We start from the raw sequence: 16,727 nt of genomic DNA, 5'->3' as shown, positions 1-16,727 counted from the left end.
CTGAGGGAACGAAAGCGAGAGAAGGAATTCTTGCACACTTCACCATGGTACACCCCTGTGAAGACCTCTGATAGCTTGTTTAGGTAAATTGGACATTCAACTAGTGCAGAGTTAGGGCTGGGTTCACATCACGTTTTCTCCCATACGGGAGCGCATACGGCAGGGGGGAGCTAAAACCTCGCGCTCCCGTATGCCTTCGTATGCGCACCCATATGTAATTAATTTCAATGAGCCGGCCGGAGTGAAACGTTCGGTCCGGTCAACTAATTTTTGCGCTGTATGCGCTTTTTCCCCGGACCTAAAACTGTGGTCAATCACAGTTTTAGGTCCAGCTGTAAAAGCGCATACGGCGCAAAATTGAGCCGACCGAACGTTTCACTCCGGCCGGCTCATTGAAATTAATTACATATGGGAGCGCATACGAAGGCATACGGGAGCGCGAGGTTTTAGCTCCCCCCTGCCGTATGCGCTCCCGTATGGGAGAAAACGTGATGTGAACCCAGCCTTACAGCCTCAAGCCAAACCTAAAACCCTTGAATTAAGTTTAGTCTCAAGAGCTGTGAAGAACAAGCCGAGCTACACCATGCAGAGAACACATATCACCCAGGGTAGACCGAGCTATTGAGTCTAACACGTATCACAAGGGAAAAAAAACTCTAAATCTTAATAAAACCAAATCTTAAATCTGCAAATTATTTCCGGACTGTGACCAACTGATCCTAAACTACAAAATGTATCTCAAGAACTGTATCTCAAATCTGCATTATTCCAAAGTGCTGAACACAGCAGCATGTACAAAAAAAACTCCTTTAGGGAAGGGGGAACATAGGGCTATCTCTTGCTATGTACCCATCGTATGTTATATATAACCATATATTGAAATAGTATAGCGTATAGCACTTGTCATATAAAAAATACTGGATGGATAAGTAACTGAATAAGCACGGACATGCCTGATGCAAAAGGAGGGTCAAAAAATACCATTGACATGAATGGGATTTTTTCACGGCCGCTTTCAGGACTTTTTGCGGGGAGTAATAACGGAGGATTTTACAGGAAGATACATATAGTGTGAAAGGGGCCTTACAATAACATATACTCTATGATTTTATTTATGATAAAATGTGTGTTCTGTGTTTTTTCCTTTAGTCATTTGCATCGCATACTACGGCACATCCGTGATATGTTAGATCATTTCAGTGCACCTATAACACACCCCAGCAGCGTTACTTGTGGCTTCAATAGCCCCCACAATAAATACAAATAAAGCCTTACTTTCTCCCACAGGAGTGTGCGCACTTTTCATTTGATTCCCTTAATTGTACAAATGAGCTTGAAAAAAGTCCTATTATTGGTTTTGCAGACGCCCTATTTCACAGGGGTTGGATATAGCAAGGAAAAGGTGACCTTCGTGAAGGTCACCGTTTCCTTGCTATATCCAGTCCACATACAGGATCTTCTTCTGGACCCATCCTGAGACCTGCGGGCTTGCACAGGACCCTCTCTTTTGCGCCTCAAATTGAGGTTACATGTGTATTTAATGTACACTCCAGGTGAGCGGCCATCCATTAGACCCCTTACCCACCCCCACTTTTTGTGGGGAATTTCATGTCTCCCAGCGTAATGCACTAGGTGACTTTATTGGGCCTCTTTTTTCTTTCTTTACTATTTCACAGGGGGTCCTAACTACATCTGACCCCCTCCCCCCTATTTCACAGGGGGTCCTGGCTACATCTGACCCCTTCCCCCCTATTTCACAGGGGATCCTAACTACATCTGACCCCCTCCCCCCTATTTCACAGAGGGTCCTGGCTACATCTGACCCCCTCCCCCTATTTCACAGGGGGTCCTGGCTACATCTGACCCCCTCCCCCTATTTCACAGGGGGTCCTGGCTACATCTGACCCCCTCCCCCCTATTTCACAGGAGGTCCTGGCTACATCTGACACCTTCCCCCCTATTTGACAGGGGTCCTGACTGGCTACATCTGACACCTTCCCCCCTATTTGACAGGGGTCCTGACTGGCTACATCTGACACCTTCCCCCCTATTTCACATGGGGTCCTGGCTACATCTGACACCTTCCCCCTATTTGACAGGGGGTCCTGACTGGCTACATCTGACACCTTCCCCCCTATTTGACAGGGGGTCCTGACTGGCTACATCTGACACCTTCCCCCCTATTTCACAGGGGGTCCTGGCTACATTTGATCCCCTCCCCCTATTTCACAGGGGGTCCTGGCTACATCTGACCCCTTCCCCCCTATTTCACAGGGAATCCTAACTACATCTGACCCCCTCCCCCCTATTTCACAGGGGATCCTGACTGGCTACATCTGACCCCTTCCCCCCTATTTCACAGGGGTTCCTGGCTACATCTGACCCCCTCCACACTATTTCACAGGGGGTCCTGACTGGCCACATCTAACCCCATACACCTTTACACAGCCGCATACGGGGTGGGTGTGTCAGACGGAACCCAATCCACGGCTCCTTTTCCCGGGGGTGTTGCACGAAGGTCCGGACACCGGAAGTGACGTCCGTGCCGCCCTGAAGCACGCCGGGATTTGTAGTTCGGTCACGTTTCCTGACAGTGTACAGCTTGCAGGACATAAGGTGAGAATGTCAACACGTTCTGGGGGTCCTGTGAGTCAGGTTATTGGGGGGGACAGAGCACAGACCCCCTGTCTGTATGTAATTACACATATGCCATGCATTTTGCTGGTAAACATGGTGGTGTGTGCAGGTGATATAAGTTATATACTGTATATATATATATATATATGGACTGAAATCAGAACCATATGTTTGCAAGCTCTTGTGTCCAGATTGCCCCCTATTGCTCATATGTAGGGGTATGCCTACTTCTAAATTTCTAATATACTTTTAAAGGGGTTATCCAGCATAGTTGCTCTCTTTCAGAAATAGCACCACCCTTGTGCTCAGGTCGTGTGCAGAATTACAACTCTGCTCAATACCATGTGCCAGTGTTTCCCAATCAGGGTGCCTCCAGCTGTTGCAAACTACAACTCCCAGCATGCCCAGACAGCCGAAGGCTGTCTGGGCATGCTGGGAGTTGTAGTTTTGCAACAGCTGTAGGCACTCTGGTTGGGAAACACTGCCACACGCAAACTGATAACAAGGGTGGCGCTGTTCTCTGGAAGAGAGCATCTGCGTTATTCTAATTTAGCATTTCCCAACCAGGGTGCCTCCAGCTGTTGGGAGTTGTAGTCTTGAAACAGCTGGAGGCACCCTGGCTGAGAAACACAGTTCTAATCCATCATTTCTAAGAGCCAGCTGTGCTTGCTGTTAGTGAACGGAAAAGGAGTTTGATTATATGTGTCTGCCTCGAGCAGAGGGTTTGTTACAGTGTATCCGTCTCTGGATGATCAGCCAGCAGCAATGACAATCCCTGTCCTGGGCTTTAGACTGATCACTTTTTTTTACCTATGCAGATGAATTTGTAGCAAACCCTCATCTGTGAGCAAAGCAGGGCTGGGAAAAGTTGGAGGCAAACACAGAGCCCGCCCTCACCATGTAGTCACTTCCTCCCTGAGTCTGCTGTGCTGGGTCTTCTCATCCAATCACTGCAGGCTGCTCTGTATCCCCCTCCTCTCCGTTTTCTTGCTGCAGTCTGATAGGACAGGAGTGAGCACAGAGAAGTGCTAGTCCCGACCTCACTTCCTGGACATTGTGCCTGCCTGTGCTTCAGCTGGGACAAAGATGATGCTGCAGCCGGACAGGAATATGTTCTGGATGGTATGGGGACCCCTAGTGGCCATTTTTATTATAAGCCATGATTTATATAAAAAGGAGATGTACAACATATTAAATGTTTTATATTCAGACGGCACATTTTGGTTACTGGGATTAGAGCTGGCTGTGAGTGTTATCTGCTAGGTATGGAGCAGGCTCAGGAGAACAAAAAATGTTTATTTATTTATTTTTTTAAATCACCTGGTGCCAGAAAGTTAAACAGATTTGTAAATTATTTCTATTTAAAAAGCTCAATCCTTCCAGTACTTATCAGCTGCTGTATAATAGAGAGGAAGTTCATTTATTTTTGAATTTCTTTCTGTCTGACCACAGTGCTGTCTGCTGACACATCTGTCCATTTAAAGGGGTACTCCTTTAATAGGGGATAAGATGTCTGATCACGGGGGTCCCGTCGCTGGGGACCCCCGCAATATAGCATGCAGCACCCACCTGTATCTGCTTCCGGCAGCGCTGGAGGTTCTGGCTCCCGACCATGGGAACGGAAGATCGTGACGTCACGGCCCCTCCCATAGGCTTGCATTGAGGGGGCGGAGCATGACTTCACACGGGGGCGGAGCCGTGATGTCACAATGCTCTGGCCCCGTGATCGACAGTAATCAGACCCGGAGCGAACACGCTCCAGGGACTGATTTTAACAGGGTGCAGCGTACAAGATCATGGGGGTCCCCAGTGGCGGGAACCCCGCAATATGGCATCTTATCCCTTATCCTTTGGATAGGGGTAAAGATGTCTAAGTGCCGGAGTACCCCTTTTAAGAAACTGTCCAGAGTAGGAGCAAATCCCAATAGCAAACCTCTCCTGCTCTGGACAGTTCCTGAAATGGACAGAGGTGTCAGCAGAGAGCACTGTGGTCAGACTGGAAAGAAATTAAAAAAGAAATGAACTTCCTCTGTATTATACAGCAGCTAATAAGTACTGGAAGGATTAAGATTTTTTTAATAGAAGTAATTTACAAATGTATTTAACTTTCTGGCACCAGTTGATTTAAAATTAAATTGTTTTCCACTGGAGTACCCCTTTAAGTGACAGGCATTAGAGCCGGCCGTGAGTGTTATCTGCTGGGTATATACTTATAATTGGGCATTAAAGGGGTTCTCCCCCATAAGGTGATTTTAGTACGTACCTGGCAGACAGTAATGGACATGCTTAGGAAGGATCTGCGCTTGTCTTGGGGCTAAATGGCTATGTTGTCAGATTACCATAACACTGTGGCTAGCTTTTTGGGAACTGGTATTTCCTGTTCAGTTTTGGGCACCTGTCCATAAAAGGGACACTGCGGAGTTGGAAAGGGTGCAGAGACGTGCGACTAAACTAATATGGGACATGGAACATCTTAGCTATGAGGAGCGATTAAAGGAGTTACAATTGTTTAGTCTTGAGAAGAGACGTTTAAGGGGGGATATGATAAACGTATATAAGTATATTAATGGCCCATACAAAAAATATGGAGAAAAACTGTTCCAGGTTAAACCCCCCCAAAGGACGAGGGGGCACTCCCTCCGTCTGGAGAAGAAAAAGTTTAGTCTCAAGGGGCGACACGCCTTCTTTACCGTGAGGACTGTGAATTTATGGAACGGTCTACCTCAGGAACTGGTCACAGCAGGAACAATTAACAGCTTTAAAACAGGATTAGATACATTCCTGGAACAAAATAACATTAATGCTTATGAAGAAATATAAAATCCCATCCCTTCCCCAATATCGCGCCACACCCCTACCCCTTAATTCCCTGGTTGAACTTGATGGACATATGTCTTTTTTCGACCGTACTAACTATGTAACTATGTAACTATGTTTGACTTTTCTTCTTTTGACTACAAATCCCATAATTCCATTTTCCTCCCTCCCACACATCAGCCACCCCCCCACCCATTGAAACATAAATGAGCTGCATCCATTCAAAAGACCTGTGGTTTTCAATCAGGGTGCCTACAGCTGTTACATTAGTTGCAGATTGATCTCTCTCCCACCAAGCGATCGCTACACCCATTGAAGCAGACAGGCTCCCTGTCATCAGCTGACTAGTGATGTAAGGTCTCGGCCGCATTGCAACCTGGGAAAAAATCTGAGGCAACAGTCATTTTGTATGCTGGTAAAAATAAGTATTGGGGTGAAAATCACAGAAGAATTGTGAGAAAACCGTCACACACAGGTACAGACACTATTAGAGATGAGCGAACTTACAGTAAATTCTATTCGTCACAAACTTCTCGGCTCGGCAGTTGATGACTTTTCCTGCATAAATGAGTTCAGCTTTCCGGTGCTCCGGTGGGCTGGAAAAGGGGGATACAGTCCTAGGAGACTCTTTCCCAGGACTGTATCCACCTTTTCCAGCCCACCGGAGCACCGGAAAGCTGAACTCATTTATGCAGGAAAAGCCATCAACTGCCGAGCCGAGAAGTTCGTGACGAATCAAATTTACTGTAGGTTTGCTCATCTCTAGACACTATATTATGAACTACACTAACTTTACAGCCCCTGTAGCATAGTCAAATAAAAAAAAATTCCTGGAATAACCCTTTAAGGGGAGAAAGTAATTGAACAAATTACACAAGATCTCAGAATGAGAAATTTGGCTCTGAAAGCTGTTCTGTCTTGGTCACATCCCCCCCCCCCCCCTCTTATTTGACATATAAGGAGGGGCTTGTCTGTAGTGGTGACTCCAGATCCTCACTGCCCCGTATTACTATACGCCTCTGATAGTAAATGACACTTCATCTCTATGTCTCAGGGAAGAGATTCCTCCCGGGGTTCTAGGACGATCTATGTGTCCAGCTGCTGCTGTAGGTGAGGTCTGCAGCCGCCCCCTCCCCCCCCATACTGTCCTTGTGTGATGATGCACTGAAGTGGATGAGTGTGACTGTGCCAGTTTTTCCCTAACCAGGGTGCCACCAGCTGTTGCAAAACTACAACTCCCAGCATGCCTGGACAGCCTTCGGCTGTCCAGGCATGCTGGGAGTTGTAGTTTTGAAACAGCTGGAGGCACCCTGGTTAGGAAACACTGGACTGTGCGGTGAATGGATGCCGTGTCCCTAGAATCCTACAACCATGGGAAACTGTCCGAAACCATCGGATGAGGTTTATATTATGTGCTGGGTTTATACTTTACCAGTACGGGAGTATTATAAAGGTCAGTATTACATCGTAACTATTTGATGAATTAATAATTATTTAATTGAGATATAAAGAAATAATAATAATAAAAAAAATAAAATAAATGTCAGTATTACATCCACAATTCCCGGCCCAACCATGGTCCTGATGACCTGAACTGACAGATGTCAGGCTCATGGTTGGCCGGGAATTGCGGACGTTGCCCAACATGCGTCTGTGATCAGTTCTGAGATAGATCTGTCTGATCACTACAGCAAATGATGAGAAAAACACTGATTATATTATTCTACAGAGCTGTACTCACTGTTCTGCTGGTGATGTCACTGTGTACATACATTACATTACTTATCCTGTACTGATCCTGAGTTATATCCTGTATTATACTCAAGAGCTGTACTCACTATTCTGCTGGTGAGGTCACTGTGTACATTCATTAAATTACTTATCCTGTACTGATCCTGAGTTATATCCTGTATTTTACCCCAGAGCTGTACTCACTATTCTGCTGGTGAGGTCACTGTGTACATTCATTAAATTACTTATCCTGTACTGATCCTGAGTTATATCCTGTATTATACTCAAGAGCTGTACTCACTATTCTGCTGGTGAGGTCACTGTGTACATACATTACATTACTTATCCTGTACTGATCCCGAGTTATATCCTGTACTATACTCCAGAGCTGTACTCACTATTCTGCTGGTGGTCACTGTGTACATACATTACATTACTTATCCTGTACTGATCCTGAGTTATATCCTGTATTATACTCAAGAGCTGTACTCACTGTTCTGCTGGTGGAGTCACTGTGTACATACATTACATTACTTATCCTGTACTGATCCAGAGTTATATCCTGTATTATACTCCAGAGCTGTACTCACTATTCTGCTGGTGAGATCACTGTGTACATACATTACATTACTTATCCTGTACTGATCCTGAGTTATATCCTGTATTATACTCAAGAGCTGTACTCACTATTCTGCTGGTGCGGTCACTGTGTACATTCATTAAATTACTTATCCTGTACTGATCCTGAGTTATATCCTGTATTATACTCAAGAGCTGTACTCACTGTTCTGCTGGTGGGGTGACTGTGAACATACATACAAGTAATGCATGTACACAGTGACCCCACCAGCAGAATAGTGAGTGCAGGTTTAGAGTAGAATACAGGATGTAGCAGGAAAAGTAATTCAATGTGTGTTGATTATTGAAGGAGTTAATTCTTGTATATTAATTCCTCTTCTATTGCATTTTCAGCTCCACCTGCTTAGACTTCTGCCCATCGCCGGATCATGCTGAGGGCGAGAGTGCAGCATCTGCTGCTGGGGAAGATCTGCGGACACCAGCGCCCCGGGCCCACCGCGCTGCCAGCTCTGCTGAGCCATCCCTCCGCGCGGAGCCATCAAACCTTACATCCGGAATGGGCAGCCCTGGCCAAGAAACAGCTCAAAGGGAAAGATCCAGAGAGTCTAAGATGGCACACGCCAGAGGGTATAGTGATCAAGCCTCTGTACACCAAGAGGGACACCGCAGACCTACCCGAGGAGCTGCCGGGGGTCAGTCCGTTCACCCGCGGCCCGTACCCCACCATGTACACCCACAGACCCTGGACCATCCGGCAGTACGCTGGCTTCAGCACCGTGGAGGAAAGCAACAAGTTCTATAGGGATAACATAAAGGGTAAGTCACTACTAGCTGTAGAGTAGGGAAAGTAACCCTCTCACTGCCAGGGACCTGTCTATTACATCACGGCAGTTGTCAGGATGCAGCATGGAAAGCTTTACCATCTGGTTTTTGGGGGGGGGGGGGTGTTCACAAACTTTTTATCCACATGTATTCACACCCTGCACCTATACTGAATATCGACCTTATAGCCTGGAGATTTTTGAGGTCTGTAGTCCAGTGTTTTCTAACCAGTGTGTCTCCAGCTGTTGCAAAACGTCAACTCCCAGCATGCTGGTAGTTGTAGTTTTGCAATAGCTAGAGGCACACTTGGTTAGGAAACACTGCTTTGGAGGCTCAGTTTATGCATTAGATGGTCAGCAGGTTTGGCAGATGGGGCAAAACTACAACTCCCAGCATGCCCAGACAGCCAAAGGCTGTCTGGGCATGCTGGGAGTTGTAGTTTTGCAACAGCTGGAGGTGCACTGCTTAGAAAACACTGGTCTACGTTCTCCCACCTTTGCTAAACTACAAAGCCCAGCATGCCCTGACAGCCATCGACTGTCCGCAGGCATGCTGGGAGTTGTAGTTTTGAAACAGCTGGAGGCGCACGCTTAGGATACAGTAGTCTACTTGCTCCCACCTTTGCAAAACTACAATGCCAAGACAGCCATCGGCTGTTCGCAGGCATGCTGGGAGTTGTAGTTTTGCAACAGCTGGAGGCGCACTGCTTGGGAAACACTGGTCTATGTTCTCCCACCTTTGCTAAACTACAAAGCCCAGCATGCTCTGACAGCCATCGGCTGTGCGCGGGCATGCTTGGAGTTGTAGTTTTGAAACAGCTGGAGGCGTACTGCTTAGGAAACAGAAGTCTACTTGCTCCCACCTTTGCAAAACTACAATGCCCAGCATGTCCTGACAGCCTTCGGCTGTCTGGGCATGCTGAGATTTGTAGTTTTGCAACAGCTGGAGGTACACTGGTCTACGTTCTCCCACCTTTGCTAAACTACAAAGCCCAGCATGCCCTGAAAGCCATCGGCTGTCCGCGAGCATGGTGGGAGTTGTAGTTTTGAAACAGCTGGAGGCGCACTGCTTGGAAAACACTGGTCTACGTGCTCCCACTTTTGCAAAACTACAACGCCCAGCATGCCCTGACAGCCTTCGGCTGTCCGGGCATGCTGGGAGTTGTAGTTTTGAAACAGCTGGAGGCGCACTGCTTGGGAAACACTGGTCTACGTGCTCCCACCTTTACATGAACCAAAGAGGCTACAAGGTTGAGCATCCTTATGGGATCATTGATGGTGATCATAGTGATGTGGAGGGGGAGGCCATGAAATGACTACATAGGGATGAAATACCATGAATGTTAAGTGAATTGGGTGAAGGCCGTAATTGTGCTCCTTCTGCTTCTGGAAGCTTTCTCCTCAGGGTTTCCTTGGTGAGATGAGGCTGCATTCCCATGGTCACTGGTTGGGCCCCTTCTCCTGATCTGTCACACTTTACAGGTGCCACGTCTCTCACAACCTTTTGATCTCCTTGCAGCCGGTCAGCAGGGATTATCCGTAGCCTTTGACCTGGCCACCCATCGGGGATATGACTCGGACAACCCTAGGGTTCACGGAGACGTGGGTATGGCCGGGGTGGCCATCGACACTGTAGAAGACACCAAGATGCTTTTCGATGGTATTCCCTTGGAGAAGATGTCCGTTTCCATGACCATGAACGGGGCGGTCATCCCTATCCTGGCCATGTTCATCGTCACCGGACAGGAGCAGGGCTGTCCTCAGGAGCAGCTGACCGGGACCATACAGAACGACATATTGAAGGAGTTCATGGTCAGGAACACCTATATATTTCCACCGGAGCCGTCCATGAAAATCATCGCTGATATCTTCCAGTACACCTCACAGGTGAGATCTTAAATGGACACTGTCACCAACTTTATTTTTTGATATGTTGTAGTATTTATGTACTACAACATATCTCTAATATACTTTTATTTTTTTCATTAAAAAGGTTTAATTTACATTTAAAAACCGGCCACTAAAAAAGGACTGATTTTGGAGTGGCAATCAGTCCTTTTTCAGTTAGGCTGCACTCGCTCCCTGCCTGTCAATCAGACAGGCTGGAGCGAGCGCATTGGCTCCCCGGTCACTGGCTTGGAGGCCACTCCTCCCGCACATCGCCGCCGCCGCCTCGTTGCTGCCGCTGTCCCTGCACGCTCGCTGCCGGACTCTGCAGTAACTGCAAGTGTAATGAGGGAACGGGGTATGCGGGGCGGGGGGAGGAGTGAACAGGCTAGTGCCGTAGCAGGGGGGGGACGGGCTAGCAATAAAAAATAATAGGATGGTGGGAGCTACCCTTTAAAGAGGTACGACACTGGAAAACGTGTTTTTTTTATTTATTTTTTTTATTTTTTTTTTTTAATCAACTGGTGCCAGAAAGCGAAACCGATTAGTAAATTACTTCAATTAAAAATAATCTTAATAATTCCAGTACTTATCAGCTGCTGTAGGATCCACAGGAAGTTCTTTTCTTTTAGAATTTTCATTCTGTCTGAACACAGAAAGTCTGAACACAGAAAGTCCATATCAGGAACTGTCCAGAGCAGGATAGGTTTGCTATGGGGATTGGCTTCTACTCTGGACACTTCCTAAAATGGACAGAGGTGTCAGCAGAGAGCACTGTGTTCAGACAGAAAGGAAATTCAAAAAGAAAAGAACTTCCTGTAGAGCATGTAACAGCTGATAAGTACTGGAAGGATTAATATATTTAATTTTTTTCCAGTGGAGTACCCCTTTAACTCACGGTGGTGTGAAGTATTGCAGCTCAGGGCTGCGGCAAGGATATAGAAGGCCCCTTTACAGCTCCCCCCATATAGCGGGCCCCTTTACAGCTCCCCCATATAGCGGGCCCCTTTACAGCTCCCCCATATAGCGGGCCCCTTTACAGCTCCCCCATATAGCGGGCCCCTTTACAGCTCCCCCATATAGCGGGCCCCTTTACAGCTCCCCCATATAGCGGGCCCCTTTACAGCTCCCCCATATAGCGGGCCCCTTTACAGCTCCCCCATATAGCGGGCCCCTTTACAGCTCCCCCATATAGCGGGCCCCTTTACAGCTCCCCCATATAGCGGGCCCCTTTACAGCTCCCCCATATAGCGGGCCCCTTTACAGCTCCCCCATATAGCGGGCCCCTTTACAGCTCCCCCATATAGCGGGCCCCTTTACAGCTCCCCCATATAGCGGGCCCCTTTACAGCTCCCCCATATAGCGGGCCCCTTTACAGCTCCCCCATATAGCGGGCCCCTTTACAGCTCCCCCATATAGCGGGCCCCTTTACAGCTCCCCCATATAGCGGGCCCCTTTACAGCGCCCCCATATAGCGGGCCCCTTTACAGCGCCCCCATATAGCGGGCCCCTTTACAGCTCCCCCATATAGCGGGCCCCTTTACAGCTCCCCCATATAGCGGGCCCCTTTACAGCTCCCCCATATAGCGGGCCCCTTTACAGCTCCCCCATATAGCGGGCCCCTTTACAGCTCCACCATATAGCGGGCCCCTTTACAGCTCCCCCATATAGCGGGCCCCTTTACAGCTCCACCATATAGCGGGCCCCTTTACAGCTCCACCATATAGCGGGCCCCTTTACAGCTCCACCATATAGCGGGCCCCTTTACAGCTCCACCATATAGCGGGCCCCTTTACAGCTCCACCATATAGCGGGCCCCTTTACAGCTCCACCATATAGCGGGCCCCTTTACAGCTCCACCATATAGCGGGCCCCTTTACAGCTCCACCATATAGCGGGCCCCTTTACAGCTCCACCATATAGCGGGCCCCTTTACAGCTCCCCCATATAGCGGGCCCCTTTACAGCTCCCCCATATAGCGGGCCCCTTTACAGCTCCCCCATATAGCGGGCCCCTTTACAGCTCCCCCATATAGCGGGCCCCTTTACAGCTCCCCCATATAGCGGGCCCCTTTACAGCGCCCCCATATAGCGGGCCCCTTTACAGCGCCCCCATATAGCGGGCCCCTTTACAGCGCCCCCATATAGCGGGCCCCTTTACAGCTCCCCCATATAGCGGGCCCCTTTACAGCTCCCCCATATAGCGGGCCCCTTTACAGCTCCCCCATATAGCGGGCCCCTTTACAGCTCCCCCATATAGCGGGCCCCTTTACAGCTCCCCCATATAGCGGGCCCCCTTTACAGCTCCCCCATATAGCGGGCCCCCTTTACAGCTCCCCCATATAGCGGGCCCCTTTACAGCTCCCCCATATAGCGGGCCCCTTTACAGCTCCCCCATATAGCGGGCCCCTTTACAGCTCCCCCATATAGTGGGCCCCTTTACAGCTCCCCCATATAGCGGGCCCCTTTACAGCTCCCCCATATAGCGGGCCCCTTCACATTGCCCCCATATAGCGGGCCCCTTTATAGTTACCCCACATTCCCTCACATTGACCCCTATATTCCATCATATTGCCTTCATGTAGCTGGCCCTTTTCATTGACCCCATATAGCAGGCTCCTCAAATTGCCCCCATATTTACGCACACTCTCCCCCCTCCCTCAATATTTATTCACATTGCCCCCATATCCCCTCACATTGGGGGAGATTTATCAAAACCTGTCCAGAGGAAAAGTTGCCGAGTTGCCCATAGCAACCAATCAGATCGCTTCTTTCATTTTAAAAGAGGCCTGCAAAAAATAAAAGTACCGATGCTGATTGGTTGCTATGGGCAACTGCACCGCTCTTCCTCTACACAGGTTTTGAAAAGATTGCCCCCATCTAAATCCCCTTGCATTGTCCCATGTTCCCTCACATTGCCGCCCTACAGCAGGCCCAATAAAAATTCCCCACACCCCTCCCTTGTTCCCCCTAATCCTCTCCCAGCGGCTCCTATTATTTCTGTGCAGGCAGTGTCATACAGATGCCCAGTTTAAATGTTTACTTTTCCCTAACAAGTCATTTTGATGATTTTAGACTTTTGATAATTAATACAATCCTACATTTTACCCCTTTGTTTTACCTTTTTCCAGTTCATGCCAAAATTTAACTCCATCTCAATCAGCGGATATCACATGCAGGAAGCCGGGGCCGATGCCGTCCTGGAGCTGGCGTACACAATAGCGGATGGTCTGGAATATTGTCGGACAGGGCTAAAGGCCGGGCTGACCATTGATGAATTTGCTCCAAGGTATTAACTATTAACCCCTTAAGGAACAGTTTTTTTTTTCCGTTTTTGCACTTTCATTTTTTCCTCCTTGCCTTTAAAAAAGCAAAACTCTTTAAATTTTGCACCTAAAAATCCAAATGATGGCTTATTATTTGCGCCACCAATTCTACTTTGTAATGACGTCAGTCGTTTTACCCAAATATCTACAACGAAACGGAAAAAAAAATAATTGTGCGACAAAATTGAAGAAAAAACACCATTTTGTAATTTTGGGGGCTTCTGTTTCTACACAGTGCATTTTTTGGTAAAAATAACACCTTATCTTTATTCTGTAGGTCCATACGATTAAAATGATCCCCTACTTATATAGGTTTGATTTTGTCGCACTTCTGGAAAAAATCATAACTACATGCAGGAAAATTTATCAGTTAAAATTGGCATCTTCTGACCCCTATAACTTTTTTATTTTTCCGCATATGGGGCGGTATGAGGATTCAATTTTTGCACCGTGGTCTGAAGATTTTAGCGGTGCCATTTTTTGTATTGATAGGACTTTTTGATCGCTTTTTATTCATTTTGGCATTACAGTGATCCCTCAACTTACAATGGCCTCAACATACAATGGTTTCAACATATAATGGTCTTTTCTGGACCATCGTAAGTTGAAACCAGATTCAACATACAATGCTACAGACAGTCCAGATCTGTAAAACGTGTCAATGACTGGAAGAACCGACCAATCAGAATGGGCATTCACTGGTAAAACACCTGTATTACTGAAGTGTATGCACTGACTGCTGTCTGGTAGCGCCCCCTGCAGTACATGGAGGTATTACATGTTCTGTACTCTACCTGTATTACTGAAGTGTATGCACTGACTGGTAGCGCCCCCTACAGTATAGGGGAGGTATTACATGTTCTGTACTCTTTACCTGTATTACTGAAGTGCATGCACTGACTGATGTCCCCTACAGTACAGGGAGGTATTACATGTTCTGTACTCTTTACCTGTATTACTGAAGTGTATGCACTGACTGGTGTCTGGTAGCGCCCCCTACAGTACAGGGAGGTATTACATGTTCTGTACTCTTTACCTGTACCAGGCTTAGCTGCTCCTTTGAACACCAGGTGAGGGCGACTCCATTTTTAAGACACTGTGTGTACTGTACAGGACCCCGAAGAAGCTCCTGTCCTCTACATAGACCAGTGTTTCCCAAGCAGAGTGCCCCCAGCTGTTGCAAAACTACAACTCCCAGCATGCCCGAACAGCCAAAGGCTGTCCAGGCATGCTGGGAGTTGTAGTTTTGCAACAGCTGGAGGCTCCCTGCTTGGGAAACACTGACATAGACAGTAGATTTACAGCTCCCAGCAGATCTTTCTTACTTTTATATGTAAGGATTTGCTTTATCTATATTAATTATCTATTTATTTTTCTTTAATCCTCACTTTTTCCTATTTTTGGATGACATTTTGGGCCTTTAGAACCAATTACCAGGTTTCCATAGAGTTCTGGTCTCAACACACAATGGTTTCAATATACAATGGTCGTCCCGAAACCAATTAATATTGTAACTTGAGGGACCACTGTATATAAAAATTGACCAAAAATACGCTATGTTGGACTTTTTTTTTTTTGCGCCTACGCAATTGACTATTTTTATAGTTAGAACATTTCCGCACGCGGCGATACCACATATTTTTATTTGCACAGTTTTTTTTTTTTTTTTTTTATGGGAAAAGGCGGGTGATTCAAACTTTAATTAGGGAAGGGGTTAAATGACCTTTGTCATTTTGTGACTTTTTTTGTGACCTACCCCCTCAGGTTGTCCTTCTTTTGGGGCATCGGGATGAATTTCTACATGGAAATTGCAAAAATGAGAGCCGGTCGGAGGCTGTACGCCGACCTGATAGAGAAGAACTTCCAGCCCAAGGAGAAGAAGTCGCTGTTGCTGAGAGCGCACTGTCAGACTTCTGGGTGGTCACTCACAGAACAGGTGGGGGCGCTCACACTCACTGAGAGGGTCCGGTATAACACCATCTTCTATATTGTCTTTGTCCGACTCACGTGATACCCTTTGCACATTATTGGCAGGACCCCTATAACAATGTCGTCCGCACGGTGATTGAGGCCATGGCCGCAGTTTTCGGGGGCACCCAGTCGCTCCACACCAATTCCTTCGATGAGGCTTTAGGTCTGCCCACAGTCAAGAGCGCACGGATCGCCCGCAACACCCAGATTATAATTCAGGAGGAGTCTGGGATACCCAAGGTGGCGGACCCCTGGGGTGGGTCCTACATGATGGAGTGCCTGACAGAGGATGTCTACCAAGCTGCTCTGAAGGTGAGCTGTGCTTCTGGTACTATGTGTCGGCAGAGCTGAACCTGGCACCATGTAAACCTACCCTTAAGAACAGCAGTTTCCAACCAATGTACCTCCAGCTGTTGCAAAACTACAACTTCCAGCATGGCCGGACAGCCGAAGGTTGCTAGGAGTTGTAGTTTTGCACCATCTGCCAAACTTGCTGACCATCAAATTCGGTGTTTGCCAACCAAGATGCCTCCAGCTGTTGTAAACTACAACTCCCAGCATGCCCAGAAAGCCTTTTGCAACATCTGGCAAACCTGCTGACTATCTAATGTAGCCTTTACCAACCAGGGTACCTCCAGTTGTTGCAAAACTACAACTTCCAGCAAGCCCAGAGAGCCGAAGCCTGTCTGGGCATGCTAGGAGTTGTAGTTTTGCAACATCTGCCAATCCTAATGAAGCATTTCCCATTCCAGTGTGCCTCCAGCTGTTGCTAAACTATAACTGTGGAGGCACAGTGGTCGAGAAACACTGTCTTAGAACAGTGTTTCCCAACCAAGGTGCCTCCAGCTGTTGCAAAACTACAACTCCTAGCATGCCCGGACAGCCTTCGGCTGTCCGGGCATGCTGGGATTTGTAGTTTTGCAACAGCTGGAGGCACCCTGCTTGGGAAAAGCAGCCTT

The 16,727-nt window shown here is 47.6% G+C and overlaps 1 protein-coding gene across 2 annotated transcripts in view; it reads left to right on the top strand.

The window, feature by feature from the left end:
- Positions 1-2,528: 2,528 nt before the first annotated feature.
- Positions 2,529-16,727, top strand: part of MMUT (methylmalonyl-CoA mutase) — an 85,812-nt gene continuing 71,613 nt past the window's right edge. Inside the window, exons 1-6 of one of the 2 annotated variants that reach the window (XM_056563946.1) lie at positions 2,529-2,616; positions 8,158-8,580; positions 10,105-10,472; positions 13,603-13,760; positions 15,562-15,733; positions 15,832-16,080. In XM_056563946.1, the coding sequence (XP_056419921.1) occupies positions 8,193-8,580; positions 10,105-10,472; positions 13,603-13,760; positions 15,562-15,733; positions 15,832-16,080 (1,335 nt within the window). In that variant the 5' untranslated portion in view covers positions 2,529-2,616; positions 8,158-8,192. Of the gene's footprint in view, positions 2,617-6,454; positions 6,565-8,157; positions 8,581-10,104; positions 10,473-13,602; positions 13,761-15,561; positions 15,734-15,831; positions 16,081-16,727 lie in introns of those variants that run through there. The other variant, XM_056563947.1, reaches the window with a different exon arrangement.

Source organism: Hyla sarda, chromosome 3, assembly GCF_029499605.1.
Source record: "Hyla sarda isolate aHylSar1 chromosome 3, aHylSar1.hap1, whole genome shotgun sequence".
Lineage (NCBI taxonomy): Eukaryota > Metazoa > Chordata > Amphibia > Anura > Hylidae > Hyla > Hyla sarda.
The sequence above is the reverse complement of the archived record's forward strand: the minus strand, read 5'-3'. Positions and strand labels throughout refer to the sequence as shown.